We start from the raw sequence: 21086 nt of genomic DNA, 5'->3' as shown, positions 1-21086 counted from the left end.
ACTACTACCCTATGACTTCTGCACCTTTCCAAAATCTGTTTCCCAATCTGTTCCTCCACATCTCTGCTACTATTGGGGGGCCTATAGAAAACTCCTAACAAGGTAACTGCTCCTTTCCTATTTCTGACTTCAACCCATACTACCTCAATAGGGTGATACTCCTCGAACTGCCTTTCTGCAGCTGTTATACTATCTCTAATTAATAATGCCACCCCCCCACCTCTTTTACCACCCTCCCTAATCTTATTGAAACATCTATAACCAGGGACCTCCAACAACCATTTCTGCCCCTCTTCTATCCAAGTTTCCGTGATGGCCACCACATCGTAGTCCCAAGTACCGATCCCTGCCTTAAGTTCACCCACCTTATTCCTGATGCTTCTTGCGTTGAAGTATACACACTTCAACCCATCTCCGTGCCTGCAAATACTCTCCTTTGTCAGTGTTCCCTTCCCCACTGCCTCATTACATGCTTTGGCGTCCTGAATATCGGCTACCTTAGTTGCTGGACTACAAATCCGGTTCCCATTCCCCTGCCAAATTAGTTTAAACCCTCCCGAAGAGTACTAGCAAACCTCCCTCCCAGGATATTGGTGCCCCTCTGGTTCAGATGCAACCCGTCCTGCTTGTACAGGTCCCACCTTCCCCAGAATGCGCTCCAATTATCCAAATACCTGAAGCCCTCCCTCCTACACCATTCCTGCAGCCACGTGTTCAACTGCACTCTCTCCCTATTCCTAGCCTCGCTATCACGTGGCACCAGCAACAAACCAGAGATGACAACTCTGTCTGTCCTGGCTTTCAACTTCCAGCCTAACTCCCTAAACTTGTTTATTACCTCCACACCCCTTTTCCTACCTATGTTGTTTGTACCAATGTGTACCACGACTTCTGGCTGCTCCCCCTCCCCCTTAAGGATCCTGAAGACACGATCCGAGACATCCCTGGCCCTGGCACCCGGGAGGCAACATACCTTCCGGGAGTCTCGCTCGCGACCACAGAATCTCCTATCTATTCCCCTAACCATTGAATCTCCTACAACTATTGCTTTTCTATTCTCACCCCTTCCCTTCTGAGCCCCAGAGCCAGACTCAGTGCCAGAGACCTGGCCGCTAGGGCCTTCCCCCGGTAGGTCATCCCCCCCAACAGCATCCAAAACGGTATACTTGTTTTGAAGGGGAACGGCCACGAGGGATCCCAAATGTCCTCATCTAAAATAGGTCCCAGCTCCCCCTCCCACCTGGTTCAGCGAGACAGCTTCCACTGACATAATCTGCCAGTAAATATTTGGAATGCCCCACCCCCCCATCTCCCTCCAAGACTCCGCCAGCAATAGGTCTCTCCCCATAATAATAATAATCGTTTATTGTCACAAGTAGGCTTCAGTGAAGTTACTATGAAAAGCCCCTAGTCACCACATTTCAGCGCCTATTCGGGGAGGCCGGTACGGGAATTGAACCCTCGCTGCTGCCTTGTTCTGCATTACAAGCCAATTGTTTCGCACATTGTGGCCTCAGGGAAATGTAGGACAGGTCCTCCAGCCAAAATCACGTAACCAAAGTAGCGGAACAACACTTATCATAGAATTTACAGTGCAGAAGGAGGCCATTCGGCCTATCAAGTCTGCACCGGCTCTTGGAAAGAGCACCCTACCCAAGGTCAACACCTCCACCCTATCCCCATAACCCAGTAACCCCACCCAACACTAAGGACAATTTGGACACTAAGGGCAATGTATCATGACTAATCCACCTAACCTGCACATCTTTGGACTGTGGGAGGAAACCGGAGCACCCGGAGGAAACCCACGCACACACGGGGAGGATGTGCAGACTCCGCACAGACAGTGACCCAAGCCGGAATCGAATCTGGGACCCTGGAGCTGAGAAGCAATTGTGCTATTTTTGTGAGGGCCACGAAGAATCCAGCACGAGTTTTAAGGATACAAAGTAATAACATTTATTTACAATAACATATATATATATATAACAGCGGCAGCAACTTCCCTTGCTGCACACTCCTTCCTGCTGGTTCCAAACTGGCCAGCTTTATTTATACTTGGAGTTTACTAATGGTTTCTCCGCCCCCCTCATTGGGGAAGCTCATACTCCCACAGGATTGTGGGATTGTCATTAGTCCCCAGCCAATGGTAAGCAGGCAGGTTATAACATCCCTCCCCCCCCCCCCCAAAGTCCAAGGAATCCACCGAAGACCCTGGCGAAGGAATGGGTCGGACTCGTTTCGCCGCAGGCCGGACACCATTTGCACACGGCGCTGGATCAGGCGGCGTGTAACGAGACGGAGACCGGCGCTTCCGTGATGAACGGCGTAACGGTTGTACATCCACGGCCCGTGGACCCGAGGATTCCCCCTCTGATGCGTCCTGTGTCTCCATCTCGGAGTCAGAGTCTGCTGCCTCCGTCATGTCAGCGTCTCTATCTCCATTCGGTTCTGTAACGATCTGCGCAGGCTTTGAGTGAGGCACCAGTGGAAGATTGTGAGGACTACCTTCCCTTGTCTCTGGTCTCTGCGGCTGTAGAAATGAGCTCCGGGGGCGAGGAATCTTTGGAGGGGATAGTCTTCTGGACCGAACGTGGTCTACATGTTTGCGCTGGAGACGACCCTGGGCTTGCACCTGGTAAGATATAGGGCCCGTTTGGCGAAAGATTACGCCAGGAACCCACTGGGCACCACCAGCAAAATTCCGAATGAACACTGGGTCACCGGGCGCAAACTGCCGAATCGGCCGATGCCAAGAAAATCCCTGTCCCTGCCGTTCTTGTGTGCGGCGTACTTTTGCGCCAATTTCCGGGAAAACCATACTAAGGCGGGTGCAAAGTCTCCGGCCCATTAGGAGTTCTGAGGGAGCTACCCCAGTCACCGCATGGGGGTGGTCCTATACGTATACAAAAAGCGAGCCAGTCTCGTGTCCATTGATCCGGAAGACTGCTTCTTTAGGCCTCTTTTGAATGTCTGCACTGCGCGCTCTGCCAACCCATTTGAAGCCGAGTGGTAAGGGGCAATGCGGATATGGCGTATGCCGTTCATCTTCATGAACCTCGCAAACTCCTCACTCGTGAATGGAGTGCCATTATCCGTGACCAGCACCTTGGGGAGGCCATGCGTACTAAAAGACAAACGCATCTTTTCAACTGTTGCGCAGGACGTTGTCCCCTGCATCTTATGCACCTCTAGCCATTTAGACTGGGCGTCGATTAATAGAAGGAACATGGATCCTTGAAAGGGGCCTGCGAAATCTGCATGCAAGCGTGCCCAAGGCCGCCCTGGCCATTCCCAGTGATGTAGGGGCGCGGCCGGCGGAAGCTTCTGATGCTCCTGGCAAATGGAGCAGTTTTGGGCCACCTTCTCAATGTCGGTGTCGAGGCCTGGCCACCAGACATAACTCCAGGCCAACATTTTCATTTTGGTCACACCTGGATGCCCATTGTGCAAGTCTCTTAGTATCAGCTCCTGGCCTTTTTCCGGGACAATCACACGCGTCCCCCACAAGAGGATGCCGTCTTCCATGCTGAATTCCGACAGCTTGGAGGAAAATGCCCGCAACTCGCCTGGGAGCTGTCTATGCTGCCCACCATACAGGACGATGTGCCGAACCTTTGACAGGACTGGCTCCGTCTGGGTCCACTCACGGATCTGTGATGCCGTGACAGGCAAGGTGTCCATAAAATTTAGGGTTGCAACCACCTCACCGGTCGTGGGGGTCGACATGGGGCCGGTCGATAAAGGCAGTCTGCTCAGTGCGTCAGCATTTGCTATCTGCGTTCCTGGTTTGTGCTCCAGAGAATACTCGTATGCAGCAAGCAACAAAGCCCAGCGCTGGATCCGTGCAGAAGCAATGGGCGGTATTGGCTTATCCTCTCTGAAAAGTCCCAGCAGAGGCTTATGATCAGTCACGATAGTGAAATGGCGGCCATACACGTACTGGTGGAAGCGTTTCACCGCGAAAACCACTGCCAGGCCCTCCTTATCGATCTGCGCGTACTTTTTCTCCGCTGCAGTCAATGTGCGGGAGGCGAAAGCTATCGGTCGCTCGGCCCCGTTCTCCATCTTGTGGGACAGGACGGCCCCAATTCCATACGGGGATGCATCACATGTGACGAGCAAAGGCTTTCCCGGATCATAGTGGGTTAGTAACCCAGACGACGACAATTGTTGCTTTACCCGCCGGAAAGCGGTTTCTTGCGGCTGACCCCATACCCAGGTGTGATTTTTCTTTAGCAGAAGGTGCAACGGGGCCAGCGTAGTTGCCAGATTGGGGCGGAACTTCCCGTAATAGTTTACGAGACCGAGAAAAGAACGAAGATGAGAAGTGTCAGTCGGGGCGGGGGCCTGTTGAATCGCACGCACCTTCTCTGCGACGGGGTGCAAACCTTCGCGGTCCACTCGATAACCTAGGTAGACTACTTCCTTTGCCTGCAATACGCACTTTGTGGGACGTAAACGGACTCCAGCCTCCGAAAAGCGTCTAAGGACAGCCTCCAGATTTTCCAAATGTTCCTGCTCCGACGTCCGTGTAATCAAAGCGTCATCTAAGTAGACAGCAACATGTGGTAAACCTCTCAAAATGCCCTCCATAACACGTTGAAAAATAGCGCAGGCAGAGGATACTCCAAAGGGCAACCGTGTATATTCATACAGGCCCCGGTGTGTATTAATCGTTACATATGGTCGGGAGGCAAGGTCCAGCTCCAACTGTAGGTAGGCGTGACTCATCTCTAATTTTGTGAAGGAGAGTCCGCCTGCAAGCTTCGCGTAGAGATCCTCTATGCGAGGCATTGGATATCGGTCGAGTCGGGAAGCCGTATTCACTGTAAGTTTATAGTTGCCACACAAGCGAACTGTGGCATCTGGCTTCATTACAGATACAATTGGTGCTGCCCAGTCAGCAAAACGGACGGGCCTGATAATACCCAAACTCTCCAAACGAGTGAGCTCCCCTTCTACCTTCTCGAGCAAGGCGTAAGGCACCGGGCGCGCCCGGAAATAGCGCGGCGTGGCTCCTGGTTCGACTTGGATACGGGCTATGGCCCCTTTTATTTTCCCCAAACCAGCCTGGAATACGTCTGGGTATCGTCCTAGCACCTCAGTCAACCCTTCAGAAACTGTTTGGAGGATGTGCTGACATTGCAACCGCAAATGGCGCAACCAGTCCCGACCCAACAGGCTGGGCCCATGGCCGCGCACCACGATAAGTGGTAAACGCCCCTCCTGGCATGCATAAACAACAGGGGTCATTGTAGTTCCTGCAATGTCCAGTGGTTCCCCCGTATAGGTGGCCAACCTGGCCTGTGAGTCGGTTAATGTAAGGGTCTGTATACCCTGCTTGATGCGTTCGAATGTCCTCTGGGCGATCACGGAGACCGCTGCCCCAGTGTCCAACTCCATCTCAAGCGGGTAACCATTGACCCGTACTGTCACCTTAATGGGGGCCACACGGGGAGCTGCCACACAATGCAGCTGCAGGCTAACGTCCTCCGTCTCCACGTCCTCAGGAGTAGTTTCCGCAGGTTCACCCACATGGAAGGTACGGGTACTGGGCTGGTCCCAGTTTCGGTCGGAACGACGGCGCCTCTGGTGCCCCCAGAACCGGCGTCCACGACGGGGTCGGCGCCTACAAGTCTGACACGGACATGGCTCCTCATCCATTGGTTCTGGAGAAGGCTCCCTTCGGGGAGGAATGTCCGACGGCCACTGGCGTCGGTCCGGAGGTCGCCTCGCCCAAGGTACCGCAGGAGTGCGGGGGGACATTTTCGGATGAAAGGGGCTGCGCCCCAAGTCATGCACTTCCATTCCCTGTAGCTCCTGCACTCCTCATTCTGTGCTCTCTCGGGACAATACTATTTGAATGGCCTGTTGAAAAGTCAATGTTGGCTCAGCTAACAACTTTCTCTGGGTGGCCGCATTGTTAATACCGCAAACCAAACGGTCGCGTAACATTTCTGACAAGGTCTCACCTGGTCACAATACTCCGCAATCCTGGATAGAAAATCGGCAAGGGATTCTCCAGGGGTGCTCTCAGCGGTATTAAACCGGTAACGCTGGACTATCGTGGACGGGGTTGGGTTAAAATGTTGCCCCAGTATATTCACAAGTTCATCAAACGTTTTGGTGTCCGGCGCAGCTGGGTACGTAAGGCTCCTAATAACCCCAAACGTATGCGGGCCGCAGGCGGTGAGCAATATGACCACCTGGCGCTCGTTTTCGGTGATATTGTTTGCCCGGAAATAGTAACGCATCCGTTGTGCGTACTGGTTCCAACTTTCCAGCGCAGCTTCAAAAACATCCAAACGTCCGTACAGAGGCATGGTATAATAGAAAACAACTTCCAACCTGTATCCAACAAAAATCCAGGGAGGTGGCTTCAGCAGTGTAGACAGCTGTTCACTTTATCCCATCCTTGCACCTAACCTGCACATCTTTGGACTGTGGGAGGAAACCGGAGCACCCGGAGGAAACCCACGCACACACGGGGAGGATGTGCAGACTCCGCACAGACCCAAGCCGGAATCGAATCTGGGACCCTGGAGCTGAGAAGCAATTGTGCTATTTTTGTGAGGGCCACGAAGAATCCAGCACGAGTTTTAAGGATACAAAGTAATAACATTTATTTACAATAACATATATATATATATATATATATATATAACAGCGGCAGCAACTTCCCTTGCTGCACACCCCTTCCTGCTGGTTCCAAACTGGCCAGCTTTATTTATACTTGGAGTTTACTAATGGTTTCTCCGCCCTCCTCATTGGGGAAGCTCATACTCCCACAGGATTGTGGGGTTGTCATTAGTCCCCAGCCAATGGTAAGCAGGCAGGTTATAACATCCCTCCCCCCCCCAAAGTCCAAGGAATCCACCGAAGACCCTGGCGAAGGAATGCGTCGGACTCGTTTCGCCGCAGGCCGGGCACCATTTGCACGCGGCGCTGGATCAGGCGGCGTGTAACGAGACGGAGACCGGCGCTTCCGTGATGAACGGCGTAACGGTTGTACATCCACGGCCCGTGGACCCGAGGATTCCCCCTCTGATGCGTCCTGTGTCTCCATCTCGGAGTCAGAGTCTGCTGCCTCCGTCATGTCAGCGTCTCTATCTCCATTCGGTTCTGTAACGACCTGCGCAGGCTTTGAGTGAGGCACCAGTGGAAGATTGTGAGGACTACCTTCCCTTGTCTCTGGTCTCTGCGGCTGTAGAAATGAGCTCCGGGGGCGAGGAATCTTTGGAGGGGATAGTCTTCTGGACCGAACGTGGTCTACATGTTTGCGCTGGAGACGACCCTGGGCTTGCACCTGGTAAGATATAGGGCCCGTTTGGCGAAAGATTACGCCAGGAACCCACTGGGCACCACCAGCAAAATTCCGAACGAACACTGGGTCACCGGGCGCAAACTGCCGAATCGGCCGATGCCAAGAAAATCCCTGTCCCTGCCGTTCTTGTGTGCGGCGTACTTTTGCGCCAATGTCCGGGAAAACCACCCTCCTCGAGCGCCGCATTGCCCACCGCCTTCCCCGTGGACACCAGATCAAACTGCGTTTGCAGCTGCTTCTTAGTTGCCAGCAACTCCCGAGAAGAGTCCTCCGAAAAGCAGCAAACCATCTCCAAAATAGCATCACCAACCCCTACCGTTACCCCCCCTCACGGTCTTATCTAAATGTACCTTATAGGGAATTACCTCCCCTCTTACAACCAGCTTAAGGGCCTCCCACAGCGTGGAGGGAGAGACCAAATTGTTTCTATTAAATCTAATATGTTCCTCAAGGGTCGCATATAGGTGCTCACAAAACCCCCTCTCCGCTAGTAATGCTACATTTAACCTCCATGGCAAGTACTGAATGGGATCCATCTCCAGCCCCAAGTCTACAAAGTGTAGAGCATTATCAGAGATTACTATTGCCGAATATTCTGCCCTTTTAACCCACGGGCGCAAGGATCTACCCAGTAGAAAGAAGTTAATCCTAGAATCGACCTTATTCCTGTGGGAAAAGAACGAAAACTCCTTATCACTTGGGTGCAGAAATCTCCACGGATTTGCTCCCCCCTACTCTATAAAGGCCAGAAGTGCCTTCACCACTCCTGATAGAGCCAACGATTTAGGTCCACAATAATTAAACAATTAAATTCCCTTCCCAGAACCAACTGGTGCGTATCTAGATCAGCAATGGAAACCAACTTAATAAAAACCAAACCATCCAAGTTGGGGGCAATATACATTTACCAATGTACCCGCCAGAGATGCACTGACCATCGCGTACCTACCATTAGGATCTGCTGCAATCCTGGTGACCGATAAGGGTTATGAACCAAAATTGCCTACCTCGGGCCCTTCCATCAAAGACCCAGTGAAACACATAGAATTGTAGAAAATAGGAGCAGGAGTTGGTCATTTGGCCCTTCGAGCCTGCTCCACCAAGCAATATGATCATGGCTGATCCTCTATCCCAACGCCATATATGCTTATAATTGAAGGTGCCCGTCCTACGAACTGCACAAAGCCTCCGAGCCATCCAAAGAATTACCTTCCGTGGATTTTTTTGCTTCCTTTTCCTTTTGTTTTTGGCATGTGTTCGGTGCGTAACAATGTGTTATCGATCCAGAATGCTTTCCTGCAAAAATCTCCCGAGAAATCGGGCACAAATGTATTAAAAACACAGATTCTGGTCGGAGCTACCTATTTAACGACCTCCCCTCACATGTTTCCTTTTTAGTCTTCTGCTCAAATACCTCCTCACGTGGCTAGGTGTCAAATTTTGGGTTCATGTGCACCTTGGGATGGTATACAAATTAAGGTTGCCATATAATTGAAATTGTAGTTTTTGTTATTGTGGAGACATCTCCTTCCACTGTCCCCAAAGCATCATTGATCTTATAGCGAGAAGATAGAGAGTTTGCCAAAGACGGAGTTCTTGGAGTCAAAGGGGACTTGACGTAATTGGATCCCAGTTGTCCCATGGAGTCTTGGGGATGGTGAATAGAGTTTGCAGATTAAAATGAGACAACGGGATAAGATAAATTGCAAATAAATCCTGGTATATCATTAATCAGTGTGAATTTGGGGCATGAACCTCCATTGGAAGCCCAATTTCAGGGGTGCCCTCACCTCATAGGCCAGATACCTCCGGATCTCCCTGTCCCCCAGCCTATCCGCCAATTACCCAATCGTCCCCTGGTAATGCCCCCCTCCCCCACCCAGGGCATCTCCTACCCTCCTCTCCCCAGAACTTCTGCCACTTACCTTCACACCAGCTCCTTGCACTTAGCCCCAGGCACGGCATGGAACTTACTCTTGAGGCAGTTTGTGCAGTGTGGGTGGTGGAGCTGTTATTCCAAGGCAGCTCTCCAAGGCAGGACTTTCTTCCAAGTGTGGACATGTCTTGCATGCTGCCAATCAGTGTTCAGTTGAGGGTAAAATGGCAGCCGGCCTGTCAGAGTCAGCGGAGATGCGTTTCTCGCACTCTCCTGATGGTGGAGGTCAGGCCCCACCATCCAAAAAATTCAGGCCTAGGTTTCAAAAACAAACATTGACAAAGTCTGCACAAAGAAACATAGAAACAGACCATTCAGACCCACAGGTCTATTTTAATAATTATACTCCCCCACCTTATTTCATCTCATCCGATAATATCCTTCTGTTTCTTACTCCCTAATTGTATTGATCAGGCTTTCCCTTAAATAAATATGTCCTTTCATCTCAACCACTTTAGCCCAAAATGTAAAATTTTTTTGATAGAAGTTAAAGTTTAAAACATATCACCTGCATGTACTAAAGCCACAATTTATGCAAAGTAAGGAAAATGGTGCCTTCAGAAACCATGAATGGTCGAAACTATGGGGTAAATTTTACAGTTTTGAGCACCAGTCACAGAGTGTCATATCCCAATTGCCCATATTTAAAATGTGGAACTTAGATCAGTGTAACCAATTTACAGATCTCACTTGCCAAGCGTTTTATTTAAGTAACCTCTGTGCCTGAATTCCTGATAATGTGCACCCTGGTGTGAACTCTGCTATTTTTATGCCATGCTTATCTTCAGCATCATTCTGTAAAATGTAGCACTCATTTTTTTTGTTGCATATTTGTCCTTTTTTAATAACAGATTGGACTCTTTGGACATTACAGAAACACGCTGTCAGTGCTGTGAGGAACTGATGCAGCTGGCTGAAGAATGTAGATATGCCCATGAGTATGGAGAGTTATGCCTTACTGAAGAGAAAAAACATCCTAATAGTCTTCATGAGGAAGAACTCAATATTGGAAAGCAATGTAACAAGCTGACCATCAGTCTTACAAAAGAAAATAGCCAGAACAGTGACACAAAAGTTGTTTCTGACCCAGTTCAGACTGCTGTTACCTATACTTCGGAAAACAGAAAGCAAAGTGATTATGTACCCATTGCTTGTCAGGATTCTGAGCACTGTGACCCCAGACTAATTGCAAACCAGGAGAGAACTGCAATTTCTCTGCAGGATTTCAGAACAAGGAAAGGCCCAATACATTCTGAATACAACAGAAAAGCATCAGAACCACAGAATAAAGAAAGTTTGAGGGGGAAGCTCCAACAACATATTTCAGAGGACAACTTAGAAAAGTAAAACACTGGATTCATTTAGTTATCATTTCTGTAATGCATTTTAGATGATAGTTCAGAATGTTTGAATAAGGCAAACTACCGCATGAAACTACCTAATCTATAGCAGAAGCCACAATTTATAGTAATTACAATTCATTATGTGCTATCAAATTTCTGTTTCTATAATTATGGCCTTGTGTACCTTGCATTACATATACATTGTGGCTGGTGTAGACTGGAGGTGGTAGATTAATGTAAGAAGCATGGGTTCTGTGTGATTTTATCCTTCTTAGAATCAAAGAAATAATGGATTGTAATATTTTACTGCTGTGTCTTCCAACTATGCAGTAGAAAAGGGAATTTTTGACTTTATTTTGCTCTCTTAAACTTTGACTTTTAATATTTACTGTGGTCATTGTGGTATTTTTTCTGTGTACACTATCTTCCTCCCTTACTGTTTCTGTCTTATTAATTTTGATTCTTTCTACCTGGTTTCCTAGTTAAACCTTGTGAAAATGACTTAAGTCAGCCAAAACTTCAATTTATTAAGTTGCACTATTCAACAAGAAGAACTAGCTATCCAAGAACTGTGGTGTGTAAAAGGAAATGTGCAATTTGGTTTGGCCAGCAGCTTTGGAGACTGAGAAAATTCTCAAATTTAGTAAAACAAAATTTTGGTTTGGTTTCTTTGCACAGAGTTTGCATAAGTGCACTTCTTTTTTCATTATGGGAAGGATTCTCGGTTCAGGACACTAAATGCTCCCACCAGAGTAGAGTTGGTCCTGGTCTCTGCTGGCGCTAGGAGCAGGGCCCGGTATGCGATTCCCTCTCTTTCGCCATGCAGATTTCTGCACAGTGAAGAGCTCGTGGGATTCAGTATCGGAGGTCTAACGGCAAGTTCCCCCCTCTCCCCCAAAACATATAGTAAGGCCAACATCTCTTCCCCCCCACCCATCACCACAGGGTTAACGGGGCAACCCTCCCCCACAGTACGAACACATGAGGGTGACCTGACACCCCCCCCCCCACACACATCAGAACCCCAATAGAGACCTCCATCAGACCCCCCTCCTATCAAAGGCCCCTGTCTGAAAGCTGAAGAACAGTCCAGGCAGTAGATTTAAAAATCACTGCATTTTCACTTACCGTGTCCTTTTTTAAAATAAATTTAGTGTACACAATTATTTTTTCCAATTAAGGGCCAATTTAGCGTGGCCCTGCACATCTTTGGGTTGTGGGGGCGAGACCCACACAAACACGGGGAGAAGGTGCAAACTCCACACGGACAGTGACCCAGAGTTGGGATCGAACCTTGGGCCTCAGCGCTGTTAGGCTGCAGGGCTTACCCACTGCACCACCGTGCTGCTTACTTACCATGTCCTATAACATATGCTGCCTCAGACAGAAGTGTTCAAAGCAGCAGCTATTAAAAGTGTCAGAAGCTTCCTGGACAGCCCAGTACACTTCAACGGGCTTGAAATATCTTGACAGGCTTATTTTTTCACAGCAATACATTGCATTAGCCAGTGATTGACAGTTTTATTATTCCAGAGACAGCTGCTTGGTGGATTGTTCATTGATCTTTCCCTTCAGTCTTGATGTTTATAAACACACTTGCTATGATTGACAGCCCCTCACTCCACCAGAAGCAGCTAAGTGCTTTGAATTCCTCTTTTTCACAGCAGAAAGCAGTTAACCGCCTTTGATGTGGTGAGGTGCTGTCAAGTATAGCTGGGAGATGTAAGCATACAATTTGAATTGTCACCTTTGGATGGTATCACCTGGGGGCACATATGAGGAAGAAATTGGTAGAAATAGATCCTTGGGGATTCTAAAGGTAACAGTGGAAGCAGGGAAGATAACCATTTATAAAATAAGTAACAGGAAGAAACGTTAGTGTTTTTTGTAATAAATCCTCATTATTGGTCAATGAAAGTCTAATTGGGTTGAAGCCTCGCAAAACAAAATTTGAATCACTTCATCAATTAATGGGTGGATGGATGTTTTAAATAATTATTTACAGGGCAGCACTGTGGCACAGTGGTTAGCATTGCTGCCTCACGCCGCCGAGGTCCCAGGTTCGATCCCAGCTCTGGGTCACTGTCCGTGTGGAGTTTGCACATTCTCCCCTTGTTTGCGTGGGTTTTGTCCCCACATCCCAAAGATGTGCAGGGGAGGTGTATTGGCCGTGCCAAATTGCACCTTAATTGGAAAAAATAAATTGGATACTCTAAATTTTTTTTAAAATAATTTATTATTATTTACTCCTGATTCTCCTGATTAACAATAATGTGTTTTCATATCTTTGTGTTGGCAGCTATGCAGCTACCGTCTTACAGTCCCACTGGCGGGGATATTGTATTCGTCGACAAATTCATATATACATGGTACTTCATAATGCTGCTTCAGTGATTCAGTCTGCATGGAGAGATTACAACAACAGGATGAAAGTTGCTTCACAGAACACTGCTGAAGCTCCAGCTCAGAAATGGAAGATGTTTGATGGAAGTGAAGAGAGCAGACATAGAGCAGTCACCATCATCCAGGTTAGAGAAAAATAATGGGCAGCATACCTTTATCTTTAGGGGCTGGTTTAGCACAGGGCTAAATCACTGGCTTTGAAAGCAGACCAAGGCAGGCCAGCAGCACGGTTCAATTCCTGTACCAGCCTCCTCGAACAGGCGCCGGAATGTGGTGACTAGGGGCTTTTCATAGTAACTTCATTTGAAGCCTACTTGTGACAATAAGCGATTTTCATTTCATTTCATTTATACAAAAGTATGAACCCAATTTGGCAAGTGTACAATGCTTACTAGAAACATGTGACTTTGGGCCGACAGTCCCAAAGCTGTGGTTTTCCTTGTGTTCTGTCTCCATCTGTTGCAGTCGAATTGATAGATTTTGATTGTTATTATTAGTCAACAGCTCTTTTATCAACAGCAATAACAACTATTTGTATTTATATAGAGCCTTTAATAATTATCATTCGTAATTATCGTTGGGTCGTGCTACCACCAGGATGGTACATACCTAGAAACATTAAAGAATATTGCCACAGAAGGGGAGCATACAGTCCATCATGTCTGTGTTTACCGAAAATGAGCTGTACAGCTTGATTTCACTTTCTAGCTCTTGGTCTGTCACCCTGTAGATTATGGCATTTCAAGTGCCTACCCATATGTTTTAAACACAAATCCACGTCCCATCCATTGACTCTGTCTACACCTCCCACTGCCTTGGGAAAGCGGGCTTACTCACTATTCCATCGGGCAGGAGATACAAAAGTCTGAGAACACGCACAAACAGATTCAAAAAAGCTTCTTCCCCGCTGTTACCAGACTCCTAAATGACCCTCTTAAGGACTGATCTGATTAATACTACTCTCCTGTATGCTTCACCCGATCTATGTATTTACACTGTTTACCTTGTGTTGCCCTATTACGGATTTTCTTTTCATGTACTAAGTGATCTGTTTGAGCTGCACGTAGAAGTGATACCAGAAATGTTGGAGAATGAAAGGTTTAGTGAGAGGGAAGAACTGAGGGAGATCAATATTAGTAGAGAAATGGTGCTGGGAAAATTACTACCTGAATGGTTGTACATTGGGAGAGGGGAGTGTGCAGTGGGACCTGGGTGCCCTTGTGCACCAGTCGCTGAAGGTAAGCGTGCAGTTATAGCAGGCGGTAAAGAAGGCTAATGATATATTGGCCTTCATTGCGAGAGGTTTCAAGTACAGAAGCAGGGATGTATGCTGCAATTATACAGGGCCTTGGTGAGGCCACACCTAGAATATTGTGTGCAGTTTTGGTCTCCTTTTCTGAGGAAGGATGCTCTTGCTCTCGAGGGAGTGCAGTGAAGGTTTACCAGACTGATTCCAGGGATGGCGGGACTGTCATATGAGGAGAGATTGACTAGGATAGGATTGTTCTTGCTGGAGTTCAGAAGAATGAGGGGGATCTCATAGAGACTTATAAAATTCTAACGGGACTAGACAGGGTAGATGCAGGGAAGATATTCCCAATGGTGGGTGTGTCCAGAACCAGGGGTCACAGTCTGATGATTCAGGGTAAACCATTTTGGACTGAGATGTGTTATGGGCCAGGGTTTAGAGAACACCAAATTATATCATGGAGTTCACCTGACCTACAACTGTTTAGAGATTTTTAGTTATGAGGAGCACAAGGGCCTACCTTTCAGGGTTATTCAACAAGGCCTTAAGCATTTTAAATCAAAAACAAAGTTTATTCTACGAATTCAGTTAACATTTCTATAAACACACATAGTCAGCAATTTTATCAACTACAAGCCTAAATACCCCATACAGCTCCAGTACTCTATATTTAACCCTTAATAACTTCCCTTTACTGTTTCACTCAAGTAACAACATTCATAAATTAGACAATCCATTTTACCACAAAACAATAGGTTTGAATTCCTTCCAGAACACAGTTATTACTTTGAAGATATCAAGTGATCTGGAGACACCTTTTTAACATGCAGAGAGAGAGAGAGACTCCAAGTCTGAATACAGCTTCCAACTGTCTAAACCGTAAGTAAAACTCAGAGCCACACAACAGCTTCCAGCTCAAAACGAAAGTAAAAAGCAGAGCCACCGCCCAGCTCCACCCACACAATGACATCACTGCAGCCATTTGAGAAGACAAACTGTTCTTAAAGGGACATTCCCATGACAGATGAGGAGACATTTCTTCATCCAAAGAATGGTGAGCCTGCGGAATTCATTGCCACAGGAAGTAGTTGATGCTAAAACATTGAATATACTCAAGAGGCAGCGAGATATAGCACTTTGGGTGAATGTGATCAAAGATTATGGGAAGAAAGCAGGATTAGGCTATTGCGTTAGATGATCAGCCAGGATCGTGATAAATGGCAAAGCAGTCTCGAAGGGCCAAAAGGCCTCCTCCTGCTATCTTCTATGCATGTATATGTAAATACTTTTCACTGTATCTCGGTACATGTGACAAGAAACAAATCCAATCCAAATACAATAAGGTTTCTGCCTCAACCACCCTTTCAGGCTGTGAATTCCAGATCCCCACCATCTTCAGAATGATAAAACGTTCTCCTTAACTTCTCTCTAATCCTCTGCTAATTACTTTAAATCTATTTCTCCTGGCTATTGACCTCTCAGCTAACAAAAATTACTCCTGTCTATCAATTCTATATCAGCCTTTCATAATTTTATGCACCTCAATTAAATCTCCTCTCAGCCTCGTCTGTTACAAAGAAAGCAGTCCAAGACCATCCATTCTTTTCTCGTAGCTAAAATCTTCGGTTCTTGGCAACATGCTTGTAAACCTCCTCTATACTGACCCTAGTGTAATCAATGCAGTGGCCAGGACAGTACACAGCACTCTAGCTTTAGCCTAATTTTTTTTTTGCACAATTCTAGTATTACCTTCCTTCAGTTAAATCTTATGCCTCATCTAATAAAAGAGAGTATCTCATATGCGTTCTTTGCCAACTACCACTTGTCCCGCTACCATCATGATCTGCGAACGTGCACTCCAAGGTCCCTCTGTTCTTCCTCAGTAATCTATCATTTATTGTGTATTCCATTTCTCTTGTTTGTCTCCTCAATACATTGCCTCACACTTCTCTGGATTAAATTTCACTTGCTGCTTTACTGCCCACCTGATCAGCTCATTAATATTTTCCTGCAGTCTCCAGCTTTCTCTCTCACAATCAACCGCATAGCCAATTTTTGCATCATCTGCAAACTTTTTAATCAGACTTATCACCATTTAAGTCAAAATATTAATATGGACCACAGACAACAAAGGACTTGGAACTGAGCCCTGCAAAAACATACTGGAAACAACTTTTCAGTCACAAAAATACCCGTCAACCCTTTTCTTCCTGCCACGGAATCAATTTTCGGTCCACCTTGCCACTTCCCCTGGAACTCACGACTCTTGTTTGACCAAACTACCATATGGACCTTATTAAAAGCCTTACTAAACACAATCTAAACTACAAGAAACATGAATCCTCATTGGCCCTCCTTGTTACCACCTCAGGAAATTAGTCAGAACGTTAGTCAGACAAGATGTTGGGGCAGCACGGTAGCATTGTGGATAGCACAATTGCTTCACAGCTCCAGGGTCTCAGGTTCGATTCTGGCTTGGGTCACTGTCTGTGCACATCGTCCCCGTGTGTGCGTGGGTTTCCTCCGGGTGCTCCGGTTTCCTCCACAGTCCAAAGATGTGCAGGTTAGGTGGATTGGCCATGATAAATTGCCCTTAGTGTCCAAAATTGCCCTTAGTGTTGGGTGGGGTTACTGGGTTATGGGGATAGGGTGGAGGTGTGGACCTTGGGTAGGGTGCTCTTTCCAAGAGCTGGTGCAGACTCGATGGGCTGAATGGCCTCCTTCTCCACTGTAAATTCTATGAAATTCTATGTTCCCCATACAAATCCTTGGTGACTGAACATGATTCATCTGTCCCTCAAAATTTTTCCAATTATTTTCCTTCCATCGAGGCTAGGTTGACCACCCTATAACCACTTCCTTTTTTAAGGAATGGTACAACGAAAACACAATCTATTTCTCTGGCACCAGTTCTATAAGGTTGTAAAATGATAGTTAGAGCCTCTGCTATTTCCTCCCTTGTGTCTCTTACTTTACCTGGCATACATTTCACCTGGCAACTTATCCACTTTCAAAGATGCTAAACCCCATAATATTTCCTCTCTCAATATATATGTTCATGCTGTCCAATATTTTCCATTCCCCCTTAAAAACAATGACCTGTAACTTCCAAGCTTCAGGGCAGTGTATGTGTGTGAGTGTGTGTGTGGGCACCCCTGAGATGCTTTGGAGAACACCCCTGAGATGCTTTGGAGAACACCCTGAGATGCTTTGGAGAACACCCCACTCCAGAGGTTCCCAGGTAAGGATTACATGGCAATTGTCTGGGAAATTCAAACTTCCTTTGGGCAGTTAGCCTGAACTGGGAACCATCCAAATAACATCCAGTCGAAACCAATGTCCACCATTAGCCCGCCTGACCTCCACCCACTTTCTCCCCGCAAAATCCTACCCACGTACCTAACCTTCTCCTTGGTTTGACAAAGTTAGCTGGACTTTTAAACTTATCTGGTTTATGGCAACTAGTAAAAAAGGGGGCGTGGCTTACTTACCCTTGACTGAGCTACCCTCGACCATGGGAATCCGCTGCGCTACACAGATCTTGCCCAGCCTGAGTCAGAGGTTGGATCAGATAAGAGCAGCTTCATTTTAAAGTAAGAAAGTGGCAATCTGATTCAAAGTCCGCTCCACCAAAAGTTCTGGACCAAAGTCTGTATCGTTTCCCCCTCTCTTGTGAAGAGTATTAATTCAGAACCATTCCTACATCTTCCACCTGCAAGCACAGGTTACCTTTTTGGTCTCTAATCAGCCCTCTTTTCCTTTGTTATCCTCTTGATCTTTGTGTATTTCTAAAATATTTCATTCCATGCGCAAATATTATATCACCTCTTTACTTTTGTAAGTTCCTTTCTAACTTAATTCCTGAATTTGCTATACTCCTCCAGATTTTCTGTATTATTAAGTTCTCACTATCTGACACTGGTTTAGCTCAGTGGGCTAGACAGCTGGTTTGTGGTGCAGAACAAGGCCAGCAGCGCGGGTTCAATTCCCGTAAACTGGCGCCGGCTTCTTGGGTGTTTTTGGATGGCCGAGCCAGTGGGAATGCGGCCCATATTTAACGGCACTTAGTGCAGAAAATCATCCCTCACAAGCGTCACGCTGCTAGTGGCTGTCCCGCTAGCTGATTTGCCAGACTCTTGCCCAGCAGCTCCCTGTGTCCAAGGGAACACTGTGGAAGCAAGACGGGACACCCTGTTTCCCAGAGAGGGTCGGAGGACCAGCTGTGGGCCGCCATTGTCGTCTGGGTGGCAGTGGCAGCAGCCATCAGTTCAGGCAGGGTCACCAGGCGGACCACTGTACAGTGCAGGAAAAAGACCAATGTCCTCCAGTGGACCATAAGGGTAAGTTAACACCGGCCTCCTGGCCATCAGTGTCACCTGCCATCCACCTGATCTCGGCCACCATAAACGGGTCAGCAGATGGCACCTCGCACCCTCCCCACATCTGATCACCGCGCTTGTGCCCCAGCACTCCCTGGCACCCACCAGCACAACTCCTTCTACTTGTCCAGATACGGTGTCCACACATAACACCTGCCATAAACCCTACCCTGCCCCCCCGATGTCCCTAGTGCATGGCTCACAGTACCCCCTCTCTGTCCCCGCAGGAGAGGTCAGCCCATAACAGGAGTGAAAGGGCCCAGACGGGCGGTAGAATTCCAGATACCAGAATCATAACCGCCCTATGAGGAACGGGCGCTGGAGATCTTGGGGTTGACCGATGAGAGAACATTCACCGACAGCAAAGTGAAGATCCTTCACCCAGATGACCTGCCTCAAGTGAGCTGTTCACGTTAGACAAAATGATCCTTCCCTCCCATTGACCACATGTCCACTTTCTTGCTGGATCTCCATCAATGAGGCCAGGCCATCCGTGGTACCCCTGCCATCACACAAGAGAACATCTCAGAGGAGAGCACCATTGAGGCATCACAGCCAACATCCCCACCCTCCACCAATGCAGAGACACGTGCCTCGGTGGGCGACACTACTGGACAGGCTTCTAGGGTACAATTTGGTGAGCACCACATAGATGCTGATGCACATCAGTTGGAGGCAGGAACATCCAAGGTGGTCAGCAGTTGAGGTCTGCTGGATCCCAGGACTCAACTGAGTCCCAGTCAGATGCCGAGCTTCCCAGTCAGATGCCGAGCCTTGGTCAAGGTTACCCCTTGATGCAGAGGCTAGGGCATGGCTGTGAGATTCAGGAGGGGATGTCAGCAACACTCCTGCGAGTGCATACCCGATTGGAAGAGTCCCAAAGGCTATGGGCGCAGGAGATGACACCGGTATTCCGTGGCACCCAGGCCTGCAATGCCAGGGTGACGACCTCAGTAGAAAGCCTTGTGCACGACGTCAGCTCCTCGAGTGGTGGTTTCCAAGGCATGGCTCAGTCAGTGATGACCATGGTCGAGGGCCTCAACATTATGTCATAGTCATTCCCGTAACAGCCTCCCCGAACAGGCGCCGGAATGTGGTGACTAGGGGCTTTTCATAGTAACTTCATGTGAAGCCTACTTGTGACAATAAGCGATTTTCATTTCATGAGAGTCATGTCCCTGACACGGATGGACGCTGCTGAGGCACTACAGAGCATAGCCCAGATGCAGGTGGACATTGCTGTGGCATTCCAGAGCATGCCCCAGTCTCTAAGGAGCATCGCAGAGCGGTCCAGGTATCGGAACCACATTTTCAACAATCTGAAGCATCGCCCAATAACAGCACTGGTGTCAGCCTGGGCCTTGTTATGTTGGGTCTCCCCATCGGTCTCCAGCCTCCGCACTGGCTCCTCTGCTGGAAACTCAGCGGGTACCCTTTATCCTGCAAGAGCCAATCCGTCACCCTGGGCTGGTCTTCGTAGATGCCGGGGATCACAGAATGTCCCAGGATGTAGCTGTCGTGCATGCTCCCTCGGAAAGGTGGTGGTCACACATGAATTGAACATTCAGGGAGTGGAACCCTTTCCTGTTAATGAACAGCACTCCCTGATGCCCCGGTGCGCGCAAGACAACATGCCTACCATCTATTATGCCCTGGACCTGGGGCACCCCACTGAAGGCAGAGAATCCTGCTGCCCGGGCATCTAGATGAGAATGGTCCAGCTCAAAGTTGATATAGTCAGCTGCCCGGGCATACAGGGCATTTGTGCCCTCAAGGATGCCCTGTGGGTTGTAGCTTGTGATATGAGGCACAAGTCCATGCTCGAGCCCTGGAATGATCCGATAGCCTAAAGGTTGAAGGCTTCAGTGACCTTCATGGCCACCAAGAGCAGCTGTCCTCTTCGTCCATAGGTTGCCAAGTCCGCAAGGACATAGTGCAGCTGTCGCATCATCTCCTTGTTGAGATGGAGCCTCCTTCGGCACATGCTGTCCGTCATCTCCTTGCCACCAATGACGCCCGTATACCTTAGGCCGTCGCCGGCATCCCCCTGGATTCCTCCTCAGCCTGATGGGTGGCCGGGTCTGCAGGGTGTGTTGCAGCTTTTTGCAAATGTGATGCCAGTTCTAGCCTGCTTTGGTGCTGCTGCCGCCTTCAGGCACCTGGCCGCCTGGGTTGCCACTTTGCCGTCGACAATACCATCCATCATGCTATCTGTAAGGAATTGGAGAAGGAGACTGAAAATCAGTTAGGGCTTCCATCCTGGGACCCTCATATGCCTCCTATCCTCTCCCACTGTTATGTGCCCCGCCTTCCCTGAGTACTATCCACAGAGACAGTTATGCTCTGCACACTCACATCCAGTAGCCCCTAGACCTCAGACTCCATACTCATGCTAGGAAGATTAGGGAGACCAACCTCCGGTACTCTCCCCTGATCCACATACACAACC

At 48.2% G+C, this 21086-nt stretch overlaps 1 protein-coding gene across 10 annotated transcripts in view; it reads left to right on the top strand.

Annotated features, from left to right (window-relative positions):
• The window catches only part of lrriq1 (leucine-rich repeats and IQ motif containing 1), a 278411-nt gene that overhangs the window by 183480 nt on the left and 73845 nt on the right, over positions 1 to 21086 (top strand). For all 10 annotated transcript variants that reach the window (XM_072485134.1, XM_072485135.1, XM_072485136.1 and 7 more), the window contains 2 exons: positions 10115 to 10606; positions 12906 to 13134. In XM_072485134.1, coding sequence (XP_072341235.1) covers positions 10115 to 10606; positions 12906 to 13134 — 721 coding nt within the window. The remainder of the gene's footprint in view (positions 1 to 10114; positions 10607 to 12905; positions 13135 to 21086) is intronic.

Source organism: Scyliorhinus torazame, chromosome 19, assembly GCF_047496885.1.
Source record: "Scyliorhinus torazame isolate Kashiwa2021f chromosome 19, sScyTor2.1, whole genome shotgun sequence".
In the NCBI taxonomy this organism is placed as follows: Eukaryota; Metazoa; Chordata; class Chondrichthyes; order Carcharhiniformes; family Scyliorhinidae; genus Scyliorhinus; species Scyliorhinus torazame.
This window is presented reverse-complemented; position numbering and strand designations above follow the sequence as displayed.